The following is a 19,998-nucleotide window of genomic DNA, read 5'->3' as shown; positions in this document are numbered from 1 at the left end:
CTGGTGATGAATGCACTTTACACGCACTAGCCTGCATAGCACAACATCGTAAATACAGGCTATTAGCAGGTCTGCAGGGAGTTTCTAAAAACAACATACCAAGGGGTTGATGCATGAACACAGGGGCGTAGCTAGACCCTGGCTAATAGGGCTGAAGCCCCGGATTTTTTGTTAATAGCCCTGAATGTTTTTCAGAGAGTAAGGCTTATTGTCATTACATCAGTGTAAAAAAAGCAACAAGACAGGCTGCAATTCTGGCTTCAAATGTAAATTAATTAATTCTGAGCAGTGAGCACAACTTTCATTAATTGACTGTTCGCATTTTGACCTTATTTCCGTAGTAAAGTTCATGGTTATGAACGCCTCCAGTGGGAGCTTTCTATTTTTTTTTCACAGGGGCGCAGCTTTTCTGCATCAGAGGCACTGAGGTTTTATTATGCAAGCCTTATTTCTAAATAAATAATCTACAAGCCTCATTTCTAATCTTCATTTGCTCACAATCCACACACCAAATAGATTTTATTGCATGCACCAGTCAACTTGTTTGGTTATTCGGGTTTAGTCAGGAGTCAATTGGCTACGCTGGAATAAAGAATGCTTGTTGCAATGGAATTTCCTCAAACTCAACTCAAAATAGCAGAACAGTGAGATATATGCCTAAATAGCACAATACAAATATAAAGGTTTTAAAATGATAAAATCTCACGTTAAGGTCAAACAAAAGTTATCAAACTGTCATTGCTTGTATATGCGCTCTGCCCGTGCTGGTTCCATGTCATGTGAGTGGATTTAAACTGCTGCGTTTAAATAGCATCTTTGGGGTGCCTTTATTTTTACATGGTTTAAAATCAAATTACATTGAACTTTTGTGCTTTGTTAAAAACAATCTAGAATCATGAACCCCAATGCAAAAAGATGTTAAAGAAAAGGTTAGAAAAACAATTTATGGAAGATAGATCTCTAGTAGGCTTTGTTTAAACACAGGGGAAGGCACTAGATTTAATGTAACAGGGAATTCAACATCAAGTATAGATTTAACAATGATCGCGAATGGGACGTGATCAGTGATGCCATCATTGGGAGGGATGACTTCCCAATAATTTGCAAATTAAAAGTTAACAGTTGTACTGCACAGACTGTTATTTGCTAAGATAATGGATGTATGAATAAGCAGACTGGGACACCTTTAGTAATTATTGTGAAAGAAATATAAATAAAGTGAACGAAGAGTCATGTCGAAACATTGTGCAGATCTCTTTCTTCCTATGATATTAGAAGCAGCAGTATTGTAGTATAGACCTCAAAGGAAAGCAGGTCAGAAAATTAGGAATATACAATGGTGAGAGGAGTGTAATAGAGCAATTAAGGAAAGAAACATGACATTCAAACAACTTAGGAAAAACATGAATATGAATAATTTGTTGGAATACAAGAAAGCTTGGGCAAATGCAAGAAGAATTATAAAGAATGTAAAAAAAAAAAGGATGGAGGAATTTTTGCTCAACAGTTGTAAAAGATTCACCTATGGCCAAAATTGGATTATGGTATGGAGTATAAGTGGAAAAGGTAAAAAGATATTTCAAATACCAGTTTTAGTAGAACATGATATAGTTGTAGTAACAAGTATAGATAAAGCAAATGTATTAGGAAAGGCGTTAGGAAGATTTCATAGTATATAATTGGGAGAAGAATATGAACTAAGTAGAATAATTATTTTAGGAAATAATCCAGATATTATGAAGAAGAACAGATATCAGCGGTTGTTAAGATATGGAATTTACAATTACAGAACTAAGAGTTTCATTACAAAACTGTGCCAATTCTGCTCCCGGAGAGAATAGACAACATTACATATTGTTTAAACATTTATCTGATAAAGTATTAGCATTGATATTTAAATTATATAGTAAGATCTGGAAAGAAGGAGTCATCCCAAAGATTTGGAAACAGGCAGCAGTAGTTCCGATTGTAAAACCAGGGGAAGCTCAAGCAAAACAGGGAAGCTATCGACCAATAGCATTAACTTCAAACATATGTAAATTAATGGAACAAATTATAGTACAAATGTTATCTCATGATCTAGAAAAGAAGGGTAAATAGAGTAAATAGCCATGTGGGTTCAGAAGTGGAAGAATGACAATGGATGTCAATCTCCTAAAATTATTAGAATAAAGTTGTTGCATTGTGTGAATAAAGTTGTATATTAGAGGAAAAAAAATCTTAATATTAGGCTAAACAGAGAGTCATTATAACAATGATAGAACGGACACCGAGCCAAAAGCTTCATTAATGCAAGAGTTGGATATGGAGGATGAAGTTTAATCATAGGCCTACTTTAGTTTAGCATTTAGCAGTAAAGAAATCCTTGGTCTTTTGGCTCATGATTACAGAGTTATTAGTATCAGGACTCTGCACCGGTTATGTAGGACATTTAATTTATTTATAATTTATTGTTTGGTGCCAGACAGGCTGGTTTCAGTATTTCTGTAACTGCTGATCTCCTGGGATTTTCATGCACAACAGACTCTAAAATTTACTCCGAATGGTGTCAAAAACAAAAAACATCCAGTGAGTGGCAGTTCTGTGGACGAAAATGTCTTGTTGATGAGAGATGTCAACAGAGGATGGCCAGACTGGTTCAAACTGACAAAGTCTACAGTAACTCAGATAACCGCTCTGTACAATTGTAGTGAGAAGAATTTAATCTCAGAATGTTATTGGCGCTGTTTTGGCTACACGCAGGGGACCTACATAAAATTAGGCAGGTGGTTTTAATGGTCTGTGTGTGTATGTGTGTGTGTGTGTGTGATATATATATATATATATATATATATATATATATATATATATATATATATATATATATATATATATATATATAATTATACAAACACATGTATAATCTAAATGATCATTAAATGATCATAATTTAAATCTAAGGTTAAAATTGCAGTACAACCCTTTTTTTCTTTTACAATTTACAGCCACTGTTAGGAGGCGTTGAACACATAGCTCACAAGTTTTATACAATCTAAATAAGTGATGAGGTGAAGGGTAAACAGGTTTGGCTTGTTTTTCTGATGGAGTGGGTTCAAGTGACTCAGGACCTATTATTATAAAATGAAAGGTGGAGTTTGGTTGAGCTGTTTATTCACCTAAGCTTTGTGATGATGAGATTACTGTATATTTAGATGCTCATTCTGAAATTTCTTTTGCAATTACATTTCATTGATTTGAGTATTATAAGCTTAAGCATCCAAATGAAATGCTACTCACAACCAAATTTACCATAATGCACCTTAAGCATTTCCGAGTAAAACAGGATTTTTCATTGAGACAATGCAGTACTTCATTTCATTCACTGGGAATTGAGTGCATCAGGAAAAGTGTGTGTTACACGACAGCATGTAGACAGGGGATTGGTGGGGAGTGGTTAAAGAGTAAGAGGGCTTGTTGATGTCAGCCAAAAAGGAACACTGTTTCAGAGGTAAAGCAAGTTATTTTATCTTTATATAATATTCTGAAGGACAAACATTTATTTGGAATAATAAGACCAAGAATCTGCATTGAGAAAGTAAATAGATTCATTTTGATTTCACATTGACATTGAAACTGATATTGTGATCATTGAATGCATTGGATCATTGAATTACTAATGTATTTTATAAAGCTATCCTTTAACAAAAATCCCACAAACACTTGCATAAGTATCAATATTTTTTATTTTCAAAGTACATGTTTTCCAGTGCATTGAAATTATGTTTTTCTATTTAGAGCTGGATTACAGATATCTTTAATAAGAGAGTGTGCACAACATTTGTGGAGGACACTTTCAGGTGAGGTTGTCTTAATTTTTAAGTTGCATTCATTCCTGCTATGGGGCAACCACTGTACACAGTGGAAGAGTGTATTTCCAACCAAACACATTCTCATAAAGAAACATCACTATAGCGACTTTTTGGCTGCACCACCAAAATGTCACCCTTGGTCCATATTTTAGATGTAACTGTAGATGTTCACTAGTTTTTGAGAATGTTTGTCAAATTTTGGAAAATAAATACTGTGACTTTACTTTTATCTGCCGGATATGTGTTTTATATAGTTGAGAAGTGGTTCGGTTGAGGGGTAGGCATGGGGTTAGGTGCCCAAAAATATCTATATTACTAACAATACTAATATATTTATGATGTGACACTAAGTATACTGTAATAAAATATATTGCGATTCAATGCACACAATAATATTTGAAGATTGCCGAGCTTTTGATGGAATCTTCCGAACTGAGGCGAGAATATTGTAACTGTGACGTTTCCTTGGTGCAGGAAAAAGTGGCTATAGTGATGTTAACTTCTAAGACTGCCCTGTGTCCATCATTATACACATCAGAACATCTCAGCTTCATGTCACCTTCTGTATATTGTAGCAATGGACGTCTGTGTCAGTGTGGGTATGCACGGGACACCCACCACTCCGTGGCACTGGGCGATTGCTTCAGCGCGGCTATTGTCAGTCACTGGGACAGTGCACAGCACTCCTCTGAGCAGCCCACGGACGCCTTTGGAGAGCTGGAGTTTGCCGGAGCCGGCAAGAGACACAGCTATGTGAGTTCCAATTAAATGGGATAAAGATCTGTTCAAATGGATGTCATTTTTGCTATAATGAGCCTTTATGAATCAAGGGCCGTTTATATAAACCTTCCTGGAGTGGTGATCTTTTATGTCATAGTGAACTGGACCACATGGACTATGGAACTAAATTGTGATCAGCTTTTTTGCTGATATGTAATATGTTGTATGCATGAAATCTAATAAAGGTACCTATTTATATAGGTACAATTGTGCCCAAAGGCCTAAGACCACCATTGACAATGCTTCTATTGTTCATTATTCTACATTAATAACGTTTATTTCATGACAAATTATATTGTGATCATTACAATTTAACTAAATAATCAACATCACTTTCAGAATTTGTATTATTGACAACATGCACTTGTTGACATGGACATGCAAAACCTGACATTCCAAATACTGTAGCAATGTGTGTGCTTTAATAGAAGCACCTTTTGAACACAAGAGTACCAAATGTCATGGTGAATGTTACAAATTTATCACATTTGAATTGTGCAGAATATAAAACATTTGTCATTTACATGTGTGGCAAGCAGGGCGGGCCGAGTGGTGTCTGGGCAGAGTGAGGCCGGAAGTGGTGAATGAGTTCCACCTGTGTGTCACACCGGTCTTGCAATCCAGTGCGATGTGGCTGGAGTAGTTAAAGAGAGGAGAAAGTGGCAGACAGGGAGAGAGAGATGCATGAAGATGTGTTTGTGTGTTCGACGTGTCTGCTGGGAATCAGCACGTGGAGCTGTTTTAAGCTATGTTTAAGTGTAAAATATATGTCAACATGTTGTCAAGCCGGTCCCAGCTTTCACCTTGCCCATCTTGTGGACTCGTTACATTGGTGCCGAAACCCGGAACCGAGGAGGATACGCTGTTGTGGAGTCCTCGCCTCTGCCATCCGCCAGTAAAAGGAGCGAGCCGTTGCCGTCCACCAGAGGATGGAGGAGTCGCTGCCGTCCACCAGGAGCAGGAGGAATCGGTGCCATCCAGCGGGAAGCGGAAGAGCCGTTACCATCCGCCAGGGGATGGAGAACTCTGTGCTGTTCGCCAGGAGTCGGAGGAACCGCTGCTGCCTGCCAGGGGATGGAGGAGTGGCTGAGGACCAGTCGACCACATGTCTGGGGCCGGCAAGACCGTCTCTCTCTCTTCTCTTTTTCTTCTCTCTGCTTCTCTCGCTTTCATTCTGTTCACACTCCCAGGCACGTTCGGGTCAGATCCCGAGACCATCCTGATGCGCCAACACTCCCTCCCTTGAAATGGGGTTCCCTAGAAAGAGAATTTCCCGGCATGAGTTTGGTGATGGGGTATGTGACTAGCAGGGCAGGACCAAGCGGTGTCTCGGCAGAGCGGGGCTGGAAAGATAAGTGGTGAATGTGTTCCACGGCGGGGCGTCGGGAGTATTTTGGAGAGGAGACGGTGGCAGACAGACAGAAAGAGTCCCAGCTTCCTCCTTGCCCAACTTGTGAACTCGTTAAATTAGATTTTGAATTCCAGATTTTTACTCAGGACTCAGGCTTTAGCAACAAACTGTTGTCTGAGTCTGAGACCTCATTGAAAGGAGTTACATAGCTTAAAACTTGTCACAATGTCACAAATAGAGATTCAAGTCTGTTGTTGTAATTTACAGATACTGCGTCATATTCACAAATAACTGCTTATTGTGTACTTATGCCAAGCATTTGATCAATGTAGCACAGCAGTATAACATGCCCACAAAGCACAGATAGAGCTTGGAACTTTGTAACATGTTAGCAGCAGCAAGACAGCTGCTATTTGAACACCTGCCTTGCACTGCGAGGCGCGGTGCGAGCGCAAGTCAAATTGTGAGCTTGAGGTGATTGTCTATGTTCCGTGACTGCTACTGGGTCCTTGTATAACATATAACATGCAAGTAAAGGCAGCCGGTGGAGTTTCTGGTGCCCCCCTAGAGAGTTGATGCCATACGCAGACTGCGTTATATTCTTAAAGGGAGCGGCGGTACTGATTACCGGCTAACGGAAACCCTGCTGCTGTCTCCAAGGTTCTGTCACAGCTGTTCTGTCTCTGTTTTCTAGTGCACTAGCCAATGCATAAATTGGAGACATTGCTGGAACCCTGCAGGTAATCTACACTGTCATTTAATCCCACCGGTTACAATTGTGACCGGGCGCTAAAAGGAGTTTTTAATGTATTTTGCACATAGTGTCAATTGTAAATGACAGTGCATAATTTTTTGCATGAGTGGTGCAAATATTTACACGACCAGGTTTATTTAATTCCACTGTGCTCCTGGAAAGATTATGTCTGTCAAAACTCCATAAAAAGAAGCAAATATATCCTGTCATAATACACTTACGGCAACCATGTTTTGTACATCATTTGAATTGAGTTGTATTGTGGATATTTGCTGGCTCTTTTCTTCGATTTTGCTTTAAAAATGAAACACACATACACACACACACACACACACACAAAATGTAATCAATATAATGATGTGGTCAAAAAATCCTATATAATAATCCTTAGTGAATGAGGCCCACTCTTCTTGGAGATGGCTACCATTCCTGTTTTGATTTGACTCAATCTTAATTTTGTTCCCTGCAGTTTTTGCGTCTCTCCAGTAGCACAAACCCTTCCGGGGTCTTTGAAATCCTGAAAGGACACTGGAAACTAAAACAGCCCAATCTGGTGGTATCAGTGGTTGGTGGTGAGGGGAAGAAAAAGATCAAAGGCTGGGTGCGAGACCTGCTAAGGAAGGGACTGGTTAAAGCTGCACAGAGTACAGGTGCCCTCTCTTTCTCACCACACATTATATTCATGTTCTCATTGTTTAATTCTTCTGTCTCCTGTGCGGTCATAGGTATAAATGTGGTCATATCTGGGTAGAAGTTTTAAATTTATTATTAGTGTTTTTAGAGACTAAAAGTTAGGCTAGTTTAAAAATCTGCTATTTGTTTTGCCTCTTTGTTTGTGAAAATTTGCAGATTCCATGTGACTTATTTCCTGTTCATATATGTCACCTAAATGTATGGAATGATATTCCGGACATTATTCAAAAGGAATTGCAAATTGTATTTGCAATTGCGTTTTCAATTTGTGGACGCATAAAATGTGACATAATCCAAACGCAATTGCAAATCGCGCGATACCGCTTGCATTTTCGCTTAGCTTAACGCACAGTGACTGCCAGATTTCAAATGGAAAAGCAAAGTCCGCTTGCAACTGTGTTTCCCATATCTTACGAGTTTTGGCCCTGTCATATTTAAATAGCAATTTCAATTACCACGTCTGCTTTTTCACTTTCTCAGCGTCGCGTATGTAGCCAGCCAAAACTCAAATGGAATACTAATTCCCTTAGTATTTCCATTGATGCCTTACACGGAAACCTGTCAATCAGGGTCAAGGGTGGGATTATGCTATGGGGCGTGTTTGTCTTGGGAAGTGACGCCACTCACAGTCGACGGTCAAGATCAAATAAACCGGCGCCTGTTCAGGGCATCACCTCTTTATTTATTTTGTATTTATTTTAATGTTTATTTGACAGGGACAAATGCATAGAACATTGCTTTATAAAGAATACAAAGTAGATGCCACGCATACATGTTTCTAGCCATGACTAATTTGCAACCCCTGTCCCTGGTTAGGCTTATAAATTTAAAACAAAAATTACAGAGTATTGAGTTTAAGATTTATAATTAATAAAATACATACAACAAATACATCCCATATATGAAATAAGATATGGGCTTAAGTAGATGTGGAAGTCACTATAAAACAAAGTCTAGACACATTTAACAATACAAGAACACAAAAGTGTGCATATGTCTGTGCGTGCTCACATATGCAACATTATGTTTGTATGCATTGTGTTATGTCCTGTACAGTCAGTGTTCACAAAATTATTTCAGTTTCAGCTATTGCTTTAAATGTGTATTAAAAACCTTGAAGTCTGTCAATGTTTTAATTTCAGATGCATTCCACAAATGTATGCCTCTTACTGAAAATGATGTCTGACCAAATGTTGTTCTACGCTTTATGGCTATATTTTCCACTTATTGTGCCTCTAGTTCTTATTCCGCTCTTTTGTTTATGTACTAGTTGACAGATTATTTCTGGTGCAACGTTGTTCACACACTTAAAAATTAGTTTTAAAAAAGAAAAATTTACAAAACTGTCAAAACTCAAGATATTATGCTTCCTTAGAATGATGCAGTGATGCCATCTTACAAATTTCTGGTCCATTACTTTTAATGCTTGTTTATATAATGACTCTTGACCGTCGACTGTGAGTGACGTCACTTCCCTAGACAAACACGCCCCATAGCATAATCCCACCCTTGACCCTGATTGACAGGTTTCCATGTAAGGCATCAATGGAAATACTAAGGGAATTAGTATTCCATTTGAGTTTTGGCTGGCTACATACGCAACGCTGAGAAAGTGAAAAAGCAGACGTGGTAATTGAAATTGCTGTTTAAATATGACAGGGCCAAAACTCGTAAGATATGGGAAACACAGTTGCAAACGGACTTTGCTTTTCCATTTGAAATCTGGCAGTCACTGTGCGTTCGCTTAAACGAAAATGCAAACGGTAATGCGCGATTTGCAATTGCGTTTGGATTTTGTCACATTTTATGCGTCCACAAATTGAAAACGCAATTGCAAATACAATTTGCAATTCCTTTTGAATAATGTCCAGAAAATCATTCCATATAAATGTACTGAATTACACTGAAATGAGAAGTGTGTTATCACAGTGACTTAAGCAAACCCCAGCCGTTACAGTGCCCCTGGTGTTGTCAACTGACAGAATCCAAGCAGTTAGATGGACTATTCATTCATTTCTATTCTAATTACAACCATTAAAGTCCCAATTTCACATAGACATTAATTATTTAGGATTTTGTTTTTTAACGTATCCATCCGTCCATCCATCCATGTGATGTATGTATACTGTACACAGGAGCATGGATCATAACAGGAGGGCTGAAGGAAGGCATTGGCAGGTGTGTAGGAGAGGCTGTGAGGGATCACGTCTCAACGTATTCTGTCTCCCTCAATAAAGTAGTTCTAATAGGCATTGCTCCGTGGGGTCTCGTACAGAATCGCCAACAGCTCGTCAAACCTGAGGTAACACCGCAATATGCTGGCTAATGCCATGTGGAATTCAAAGCCTTTCAAAGCCATTAAACTAAGTTTTGCTCTTTTTCACTGATTCTGTTAGGGAAGTTTCCCAGCAAAATATTATGTCACAAACACATCTCGTGAGACTTGTATTCTGGATAATAACTACAAGGCCTTCCTCCTGGTGGATGATGGGACCGTGGGCCGTAGAGGTGGTGAGGTCAACTTTAGAGTGCGTCTGGAGGACTTCATTTCACGTCAACGGCCAGGTACAGTGAGGGTTAGAGTGAGTTTTAAGAACAGTTATAAAATATAGCATTGATGAAAACCATGCTCAGTCCCAGATTCATTCTAATTGCCATTCTACAGCCAGATTATTATAGTTATATGGTCTGAGAATGTTTAGATTATTTGGCCACCTAATGGTCATTTGGAGCTATTGGAAAAAAAAGGAGTTTGTTGTATAAAAGACAACAAAGAAGGTCATCTGTAAGAAGATGACAGATATTGAGAAATGGACAACACAACTATGAGACAATTTGATGAAGTCGGACAGTGATTTAGTTAGTAAGAGGTCAAAGATTCAGAGAATGTGTTTTGTGACTACCAATCTTGAAGACATCCTTTTTAATTTTTAATAATCAAATGACAACACTAATAATATTAAGGTATCCTTCAAAGTACTGTAACTTCAGTAAACGAGGCAAAATCAGTTGCATTGGAATTTCATTGGTCCAACAAAAGTTTTGCAACAAAATATGATTTTTAACTGATTAGATTTCCTGAACTAAATTCAGAACTGCCAAAATTAACATTAAAACAGAAATTTTGCCATATTACACCACAAATTTGTGAATTAAATGCACATTCTATAGGTTGGATTTCATAGACTTTTAATATGATTACTTTTGAAATATAAATCATTTGAGGTCAGCTGATAGTGGATTTTGCAGATACCAATAACTAATGTTTAGTGGATTTTGCAGATACAATTAACACATTTTTTGATAACAGATTACAAGTTAATCAGCCGATAGTTTTAAAATGTATTTATTAAATGTAAAAAAAAAAAAAATTTTAGTCTAAAATTCCAGGTGCAACCAAAATTGCAATAATAACTAGAAGAAAAAAAATGAAGATTTGGTGCATTATGTGGGACTTTAAACTATTAATAAGCTCAAAATTCACGAGGGACTCTTATTTGGGGTCAGGCATCAAAGGGGCGAAAGATTGTTTTCGTTAGTGTTCCTATTATTATTATTATTATTATTCCGCTCTTGAGTCTATGGCAGCCGTAGAGCCGCTTGCGGGAAAGTTATGAAATTTGGCACACTGATAGAGAACAGTTTGATCTGTTACCACAACAAATTTGGTGTCTCTACCTCAAACCCTCTAGCGCCACCAACTGCCCAAATTTGCACTCAACGTTTATGTTAATAACTTTTGAACTGTGAGTCAAAAGTAAACTGACAGAAAAAAGCTACTTTTTGCTTATAACTTCTGAACAATTTGTCATTAAATCATCAGATTGGTCTCATTAGTGGGGTATAGCGAGTCCAACGATATGAAAAATTCCTATGTCGGCGATTCTGAACATCAGTCATGTTGAATTTAGTCATAAGATGCTGTATTTGGCATATCATTACGAAACTTGGTATGTGTCTTTGGCACCATGCTCTGAAGGGACTCAAAAAGTTTGTGGTTATAATGCTATTTCTGAAAAGGCTGAAGCTATTGACTCCGTGGTTCATGCCGAAAACAATGATACGAATTATGCCATGATCGAGCAAACTTCCTGTCCACCATTTTTAAATGTTTTGAAAACCTACTTTTTTTACTCGCCCTAGGCCGTGTGTCTGATTTGCACAAAAATTGGCCTTCATCATCTAGAGCAGTGGTTCTCAACCGGTGGCGCGGACACTCTCCCGGGGGGGCGCGAGTAGGCTACGATGGAAGGGAAAAAAACTGGAAAAAAAAGATTTTTGGGCACATTTTTTTTATCACTAAACTACTGTCATAAAAAGTTATAGTTTTGTATATACATAACTCCTGAATAAAAATTTAAATGTGTTTGGACTGATTTAAAAAAAAAGGTTTTGAACAAATTTGATTGGTTTGTCGATAGTGAGCGCAAATGCAGGTGATAAGCATAAGCGGTTTCATTAAGCAAGTCATTGAGTCGTTCATTCAAACGATTCGTTCAAACGGCCGATTCATCAAGAATGAGACAGATGTTTGTGAATGGGTCATTGAATCTTTGACTCAACCGATTCGTTCACAACACTGAATCATTCAAAACACGATTGAGTATTGCTGTGAGATGCGCTATATGCTGTGATCTTTGTTTGGATTCATCGGATCTATTTTCGCTGCTAAAATAGACCAAAACAGTCATTATTTCGTCTAAAATGTAAGTGACTTAATATTATTAACTTGTTTGTTGAACTGTCATATGAAATCAGTGTCACATTTTCAATCGTGAGGTGATGGTAAATTAAGTGATGGTCAATTGTCAGCTCTCTTGGTCGTCAGGTCGTGTGATGTATGTTGCTGAACTGTATTCAAATGTTATAAATATAAAAACACCACATTTTGAAATTGAACTGCAGTATGTCAATTTAGTTTATTTGTGTGTGCTGCGCTCATAGACTTTAGAAAACGGCGCTCATTTGTTTGATTTCTCCTCGAGAAGCTGCGCAAGCCTCAAAAGTTTAAGGTCCTTGCACCCTGACTGACTCCGAAACTGTCGTATTCGTTTTTTCATATTCGTCATTTGGTGGCTCTCAATTGTCAAAACCCCTCAAAATATTTGCTACGGATGCGAAAAATGCAGAAAATCACGCACGCAGCCACGCACACACAAACATGTTTAAATACATTTATGTCGTTAATATATAAATAACAATACATTGTTGTAACAGCAATATCTCCAAGTTTTGTTTTTCACTGTAAAAATGTCATGATTTGCCAATGCAAAGAGAGTGCCGCCACCTTTTCCCCCCACTTCAAGCACTGATTATAACACAAACAAATCATCCTCCTGGCGGCTTTTTTTTGTTGTCAAAAGCGACAAATCCAGCGACTTTTACTGGTGTTTTTGGAGACTTTTGTGGTGTTTGGAGACTCAAAAGCACGAATCACTCTGCAGTTAGGCCTACTGTGCTCAACGAACAGCGGGTGCTGCCGTGAGCCCCTCTCCCGTCCAAAAGGACTCACAGGCGGTCAGTCTCTCAGTAGCCTCGTGCAGCAGTCAGAGCAGAGAGGAGACACACACCCCTCCGCGTCCAGGCTGCAAATGAATCGCGCATGCGCATGGCCGCCGCCGTTCCCGCCCTGGCTTACAGAGCGTGTTATAAATGTAAATGTTCACTCACTCTCACTCAAAAATAAATCACTGCATTTAAATTGACTCACGACATAGCTTTCCATTCACTCTAGTCTAGTCTCTTGCCAAGTTCGCTTGTGCCAGCTCCGCTAGTCTTATCAATCTTGATTTACATAGGCCTTTACTACAAAACCCCAACAGTCTTTTTAAAGACTAAACCCACAAACATTCTTTTTTAAGATTAGATCAAATCTCAGCCCTAGCCAGTATTTTTTTTTAACTGCTGGGCAGTAGCTACACTTAGCTAAAACTACCCACACGACTAAGACACACACACACACACACACACACACACACACACACACACACACACACACACACACACACACACTGACGAGGACTACAATCGTTAAGTATTAAAATAAAATCTGAATTGTCTGCAAAATAATTATTTTGTTCGTTTAATTAAAGATTGTGCCTAAGTCCCGACTGATTAGCCCCTGATACATCTCTCAACATACACCACACACAGTTACATATTGCCTAAGCTTTATTGAAAACACATCAAAATGGAGAAATTCTTCTGAGGACCAACAAGCCAACCGACGCACCACCAGCTGCAAAAAAGCTTCGAAGGTACGATGAAGCATACCTGCAATTTGGGTTTACAGTCACGGCTGATCTGAGACCTCAGTGTGTCGTGTGTGCCGAGGTGCTGGCAAACGACAGTATGAAGCCCTGCAAATTAAAAAGGCACCTCGAAACAAAGCATGCTGGCATTAAAAATAAACCAGCTGAATATTTTAAAAGAAAGCTTGATGGCCTCCATCAGCAACAGGCAACCATTTCAAAACAGGACATCCTCTTCAATCGCCTTGTCCCGCAGATACCTGACATAGGTGAGGAGCTGTGCCTGCCCAGCAATATCAGTGGATTCGTCCAGCTGCAGTGCGTAGTAAGGACTCTTTTTTACGAACTCTATCAGTTGCGGGACAAGGCGATTGAGGAGGATGTCCTGTTTTGCCGGCCTCTTCAGTCGCACACTACAGGAGAAGCCATTTTCAATGTCCTTGATATTTTTATCCGTGAAAAGGGTTTGGCTTGGGACCGATGCATTGGCCTATGCACGGATGGTGCGCAGGCAATGACGGGGCGTGAGCGTGGCCTAGCTGCTCGCGTTCAGCAAGTAGCTCCACTTGTGAAATGGACACATTGCATGGTCCATCGCGAAGCACTAGCTGCTAAAAAAATGCCGGTTCTCTTTGACTCCGTGCTGAACCAATCCGTGAAAATAATAAATCTCATCAAATCACGGCCGCTAAACTCTCGCTTGTTTGGGGTCCTCTGCCAGGAGATGGGGTCAGGGCACGAACAGCTGCTTCTGGACACTGAAGTTCGCTGGCTCTCCAGGGGGCGGGTGTTACAGCGGTTGTATGAGCTGCGAGAGGAGGTGAAGTGGTTTTTGACAGAAATCAAATCAGATCTGGCGAAGCATCTGGATGACACTATGTGGCTTGCGTCTCTGTCCTATTTGGTCGATATATTTGACCGCTTGAATGGCCTCAACCTGTCTTTGCAAGGCCGCGAAACTCATATTTTGCTCCTTGCAGACAAAGTACATGCCTTCACACAAAAACTAGACCTCTGGCATGGCCACATCAGTCGAGGGAACTGCGACATGTTCCCCAGCCTTGCAGACTTTATCACTGATGCAGGCACGTCACACGATTTCTCCTCCCTATTTCAATCAGCGTCTGAGCACCTGTCAGCAATGAGAAAACAATTTGCGACGTACTTTAAAGAAGATTATCGCTCTTTTGCGTGGGTTCGAGATCCGTTTGTGTGCACAGCAAACGAGCTATCAATTGATATACAGGAACAGCTTATTGAGCTGAGGAGTGACAGTAGACTGAAGGAACTCTTTAGCTCCTGCCCTCTTTCGTCATTCTGGGCAGCATTGATGCAGGAATACCCTGAACTCTGTGATGTCGCCTTGAAGATTCTCCTTCCTTTCGTGTCGACATATTTGTGTGAGGCAGGATTCTCAAAAATGACTGCACTCAAAACGAAATACTGCAATCGTGCACAAATCGAGGATGATTTGAGGCTATGTTTATCAAACATTGAGCCAAGAATTGAGGATCTTTGCAAGGCAAAGCAGGCTCAGGTCTCACATTAACATCACCTACCAGCAAGCTTCTGTAAAAATGCAGATGATGCCTACTATTAGGCCTAGTAATAATAACAATAATAAAGCATAAATTAATATCAGAGGTCTGGTGCCAATTCCCAATTATAGCAATAGCCTAGTAATGATAATAGGCCTACTGATGATGATAATAATAATAATAATAATAATAATAATAATAATAACAACAACAACAATAAAGCATGTAACCTCATATAATTATATAGCAATAGCCTAGTAATGATGATAGGCCTACTGATGATGATGATAATAATAATAATAATAATAATAATAATAACAACAATAAAGCATGTAACCTCATATAATTATATAGCAATAGCCTAGTAATGATGATAGGCCTACTACTACTCAATAATAATAATAATGCCTGCAAGCTCACATTAGAAGTCTGGTGCTACTGCCAATATAATAATAATAATAATAATAATAATAATAACAACAATAAAGCATGGGGCGGGGCGGGGCGGGGGCACTGGGGCCCCAACTGCAATGAACCAGCTTTGGGGGGGCCCAGCTTGCAAAAGGTTGAGAACCCCTGATCTAGAGGCACTCACAAAAAACGTTATTCACAGAATTTTGATAATCCATACCATTTTCGAATTGCGCTTCAACAAATTGGATGAAGAGCAGGCAAAATTTAATTTGAGGCTGTATCTCTGCAATGCTTTGAGGGATTAGGACGAAACTTGGTTCGTGTCATCACCATTAGGCCCTTGGGTGTACCTGCAGCGTTTTGCAAAAACAGATTTTTTTGGCTTATAACTTTTTAAAACTTTTACCAAAAAATTATGAATATTGTCTCTTTAGATCAAGTGCTACATACGCAAGATACCACATTTTCCTATGTCGGCCATTTTGGATGTCGGCCATTTTAAATTTTACGAATGACTTGGTTTGTGTTGTTGTCACCATGCTCTGAAGGGACTCCAAAAGTTTCGGGACAGTGCCACCTTGTGGTCAAATATTATCATGGTTCCGATAATTGGCAGTATCGTTGCTTGCAGCTATATTTTTGAACTGTCTTTGCTTTCTGCTCATACCAACACACATGGGAAACAAAACATGCACTCTTACAATCATCTGCAATGTTTTACAATAGAAACACTATAAAATAAACATTGTCATGTGAGCTAATATATACAAAAAAGGCAACTATCTGTGTTGATTTGATTCTTGTTGACAGTTCCTAAAAGCAAATTTGGATCCGATTAAACACCTGCTCCAATAAAAGCTATATATTGGTCAACCTCTATTACTTATTACCACCAACCATGTTGTGTGCTTATAAAGTATATTGATAAAATTGTGATGTGTAAATTGATGATTCAATTATAAATGCATTCAAAGGGGCAATTATTAATATCACCTAATGTTTATGGGCTTATCCTGTATGTTGTGTGTATGATAACGTGTTAATGGATAATCCCTTCTGAAAAATAAAATGATTAACACCTTCTTCATTCCATTTTAGTTCTACATTCTTAAATTCACAATCGACTTGCAATTATGTATTCTGTTTGCTACCTCAATTCAAAATCAGACATTGAATTGGAATTTAAAGGCATTTCAATCAATTTCTGAATGGCACACAATCCTGTGTTGTAATTGTTTAAAAAAAGCTATGAGGACTGACTGATATGCCGATTGATTACTGGAAACTTGTATTCTTATGTGCAGGCAGTGCAACCATTGACATTCCTGTTCTTTGTATGCTGATCTCTGGAGAAGCTGCCATGCTAGAGGTGAGCAGGTTATAGTTTTACAAAACACACGTTTCCCTCTCCTACATCTTAATATTTTGCTTCCCATGTTTATTCATCTCAGGGATTAGATGCCTCTCTTAAGACTGCTATGCCCTGGTTGGTCTTGGCTGGTTCGGGGGGGCTTGCCGATTTTGTGACTGACATTGTGGAGAACGTGCAGTCTGCTTCGATGCCTCCGGCTGGAGGTGCAGAGAAAGAAGATGGGACTGCTAACATGGACCTCAAAGAGCGACTAGCAGAAAAATTAAAGAAACATTTTCCTGCAGTGAATGAGACAGACAAACTCGTTGATAAGGTAAATGTCACAGTGAAGATTCTCTTTCAGTTGATCATATCAATCAACTACGGCATCAAAACCAAAAGGGGGTAAAAACTTGTTGCAAAACTTATCAAAGAGTTTTGTTTAATAAACAATGTTGACAAGAACTTCTCTTAATGCACTTAATTTATTCCTTCTTTGATCTTTAAAACAAATCATTGTTCTTTAAACCTTATAGGTTTTAAGCATCTACCAGAACAAAGACCTCATCTTCATTTATCACGCAGAGCAAGAGGGGGCGGATGATTTTGACACTGTGTTGCTTAAAACTCTTGTTCAAGGTAAACTCACTCATCCACGGTATGCAGTTAACGATTGAGATGCACATGCTCAGTGTGCTGTGATTTGATGTCACGATACATTAGTTATTGCTAATAACTGCTATCCCCATATAATTTGAAAATCCTACATTGGATTTTGGTATTTATACATTCTCTTTTGATGTATGTCATTTCTGCTGTGTGTTAGCGAGTAAACACCGTGTTGCTGTGAGTACTAATCCTTACGCTGATGAGTTGAGGCTGGCTGTAACTTGGAACAGAGTGGACATTGCCAAGAGCGAACTCTTTAATGGAAACATCCAATGGAAGGTAGAGCAATGTGGATCAGTAAACTATAATATTATACAACCCCAATTGTGAAAAGTTGGGGCAGTATGGAAAATGCTGTAATAAAACCAAGGAGTGATTTGAAAATTATATTCACCCTTTGCTATATTGAAATTTATGATTTTTTACATAAATTTGCAACATGCTCCAAAAAAGTTGAGACGGGAAATTCAAGACTAATAACAATTTGACGAGTTGAAATAACATGGCGATGTGAAACAGGAGATGTTAAACATGAGGTGAGGCAATCTTGTTATAGTATATAGGGAGCCTCCAAAAACAGCCTAGTCCTTCAAGTGCAAGGATCATTAGAGAGCCAACAGATGCTTCAGCAAATAATCCTGAGAACAATGTTCCCCAAAGACAAATTAGAATGATTTTTTCGCCATTTCACCATCTAAAGTGAACAATATAGTTAAAAGATTCAAGGAATCTAGTCAAATCTCGGCGCGTAAAGGGCAAGACGAAAACCACTTCTGAATGCGTGTGGTCTTAAACATCATTCAAGTGTAATGGATATCATGAACATGGGTTTGGGATTACTTTAGTAACCTTTGTTACGCAACACCATTTGCCGCTGCATCCACAGATGCAAGATAAGACTTTACTATGCAAAGCAGAAGCCCAACATCAACACTGTCCAGAAGTGCTGCTGAATTCTTCTGGCTCGGTCTCATCTGATATGGAAAGTTGAACAGTGGAACCATGTTTTTTGATCCGATGAAAAACACAGCTGTCTTGTTCTCTGGGCCAAAAAGGAAAGGGCCATCCATGCTGCTATGAGTATCTGGTCCAAAAGCCAGTGTCTGTATGGGCCAGGGGTGTGTCAGTGCCCAAGGCATGGGTAACTTGCACATCTGTGAGGGCACCATTAATGCAGACAATTTGTTGCAGCAAATTTTGGAGCAGCATATACTGCCATCCAGCAAAGTCTTTTCCAGGGATTTCCCGGCATTTTCAGCAATCATCTGATTTGAAATTACTGGACATTTAAAAAAAACAATGAAATTCACAAGGTAAAACATCATATAATATACAGTATAGTTGTAGTGCTTTCATTATAGCGAAGGGTGAAAATAATTTACAAATCACTCCTTTTTGTTTTTACTGGCATTTTTCATACTGTCCCAACTGTTTCGGAATTGGGGTTGTAAGTTGAATTAATGTAATAATAACATTTGATGGTAAGGCTTCTTTAGTCATATTATAATGTTTTTCAGTGAGCATTTTTACATGCACGTTCTTACACCAATAATGCTTAATAAGCTGACAACATGTATATTTATATAAAAGCATTAAACAGCGTTCCTTTATCAGTGTAATGTCATAATCGGCGTAAGAATAAACCGGACAACCATTATACCTATTTCACGTTGCATGTAAACACCATATCCGGTGTTCTTACCAGCCTATCCAATTGTGCATGCCTTCACTGTATGATGTCCATAGCAGAGAATAACACAATTATTTCAAATGTCATGTTTTCTTGGAGAATAACATGATTATTTCAAATGTCATGTAAAAATAAAATTCCTTGCTTTGTCATATTTCTAAATAAGCTGAGTCAGCATATTGGTGTGCATGTAAACAGGCTTAGTCTTTAATAACTGTAATAAATGAAAATAATAAAAGTAAGGTGTAACTTCATTAGAAATGTGGTGATATTCTGGTACTTTTAAACTGGCACTTGCAGTATGAGGACCTGGAAGATTGTATGACCGATGCACTGGAGAACAATAAACCCCAGTTTATTCGTCTCTTCATTGAAAATGGTCTGAACATTTTGGACTACCTGACTTACGGCCGACTGGAGAAACTTTACAAATCCATCTCTGAAAACTGTCTGGCCCACTCACTGCTTAAGAATTTCCTAAGTGTCCGCTTGAATGAGTCCAGCACTGATCAACAAAACAATGTCAGTCTCTATGAGGTGAGGATTAAAGATGAGATTTTACAAAGTATTTATTTTTCTTATAACCAACACTTAATTTTTTGTACCAAACTTGTGAAAAAGAGAAAATGTATTATTCTGTCAGCTTCCTTCCCTAGTCT

At 38.7% G+C, this 19,998-nt stretch overlaps 1 protein-coding gene across 2 annotated transcripts in view; it reads left to right on the top strand.

Moving 5' to 3' along the window:
- LOC127633407 (transient receptor potential cation channel subfamily M member 4-like) overlaps nt 1–19,998 on the top strand; it is a 42,557-nt gene that overhangs the window by 233 nt on the left and 22,326 nt on the right. For both annotated transcript variants that reach the window (XM_052112479.1, XM_052112478.1), the window contains exons 2-11: nt 3,775–3,836; nt 4,424–4,601; nt 7,203–7,383; nt 9,562–9,728; nt 9,823–9,991; nt 16,934–16,998; nt 17,081–17,314; nt 17,517–17,619; nt 17,807–17,928; nt 19,640–19,876. In XM_052112479.1, coding sequence (XP_051968439.1) covers nt 3,775–3,836; nt 4,424–4,601; nt 7,203–7,383; nt 9,562–9,728; nt 9,823–9,991; nt 16,934–16,998; nt 17,081–17,314; nt 17,517–17,619; nt 17,807–17,928; nt 19,640–19,876 — 1,518 coding nt within the window. The remainder of the gene's footprint in view (nt 1–3,774; nt 3,837–4,423; nt 4,602–7,202; nt 7,384–9,561; nt 9,729–9,822; nt 9,992–16,933; nt 16,999–17,080; nt 17,315–17,516; nt 17,620–17,806; nt 17,929–19,639; nt 19,877–19,998) is intronic.

Source organism: Xyrauchen texanus, chromosome 40, assembly GCF_025860055.1.
Source record: "Xyrauchen texanus isolate HMW12.3.18 chromosome 40, RBS_HiC_50CHRs, whole genome shotgun sequence".
NCBI classification, from domain to species: domain Eukaryota; kingdom Metazoa; phylum Chordata; class Actinopteri; order Cypriniformes; family Catostomidae; genus Xyrauchen; species Xyrauchen texanus.
This window is presented reverse-complemented; position numbering and strand designations above follow the sequence as displayed.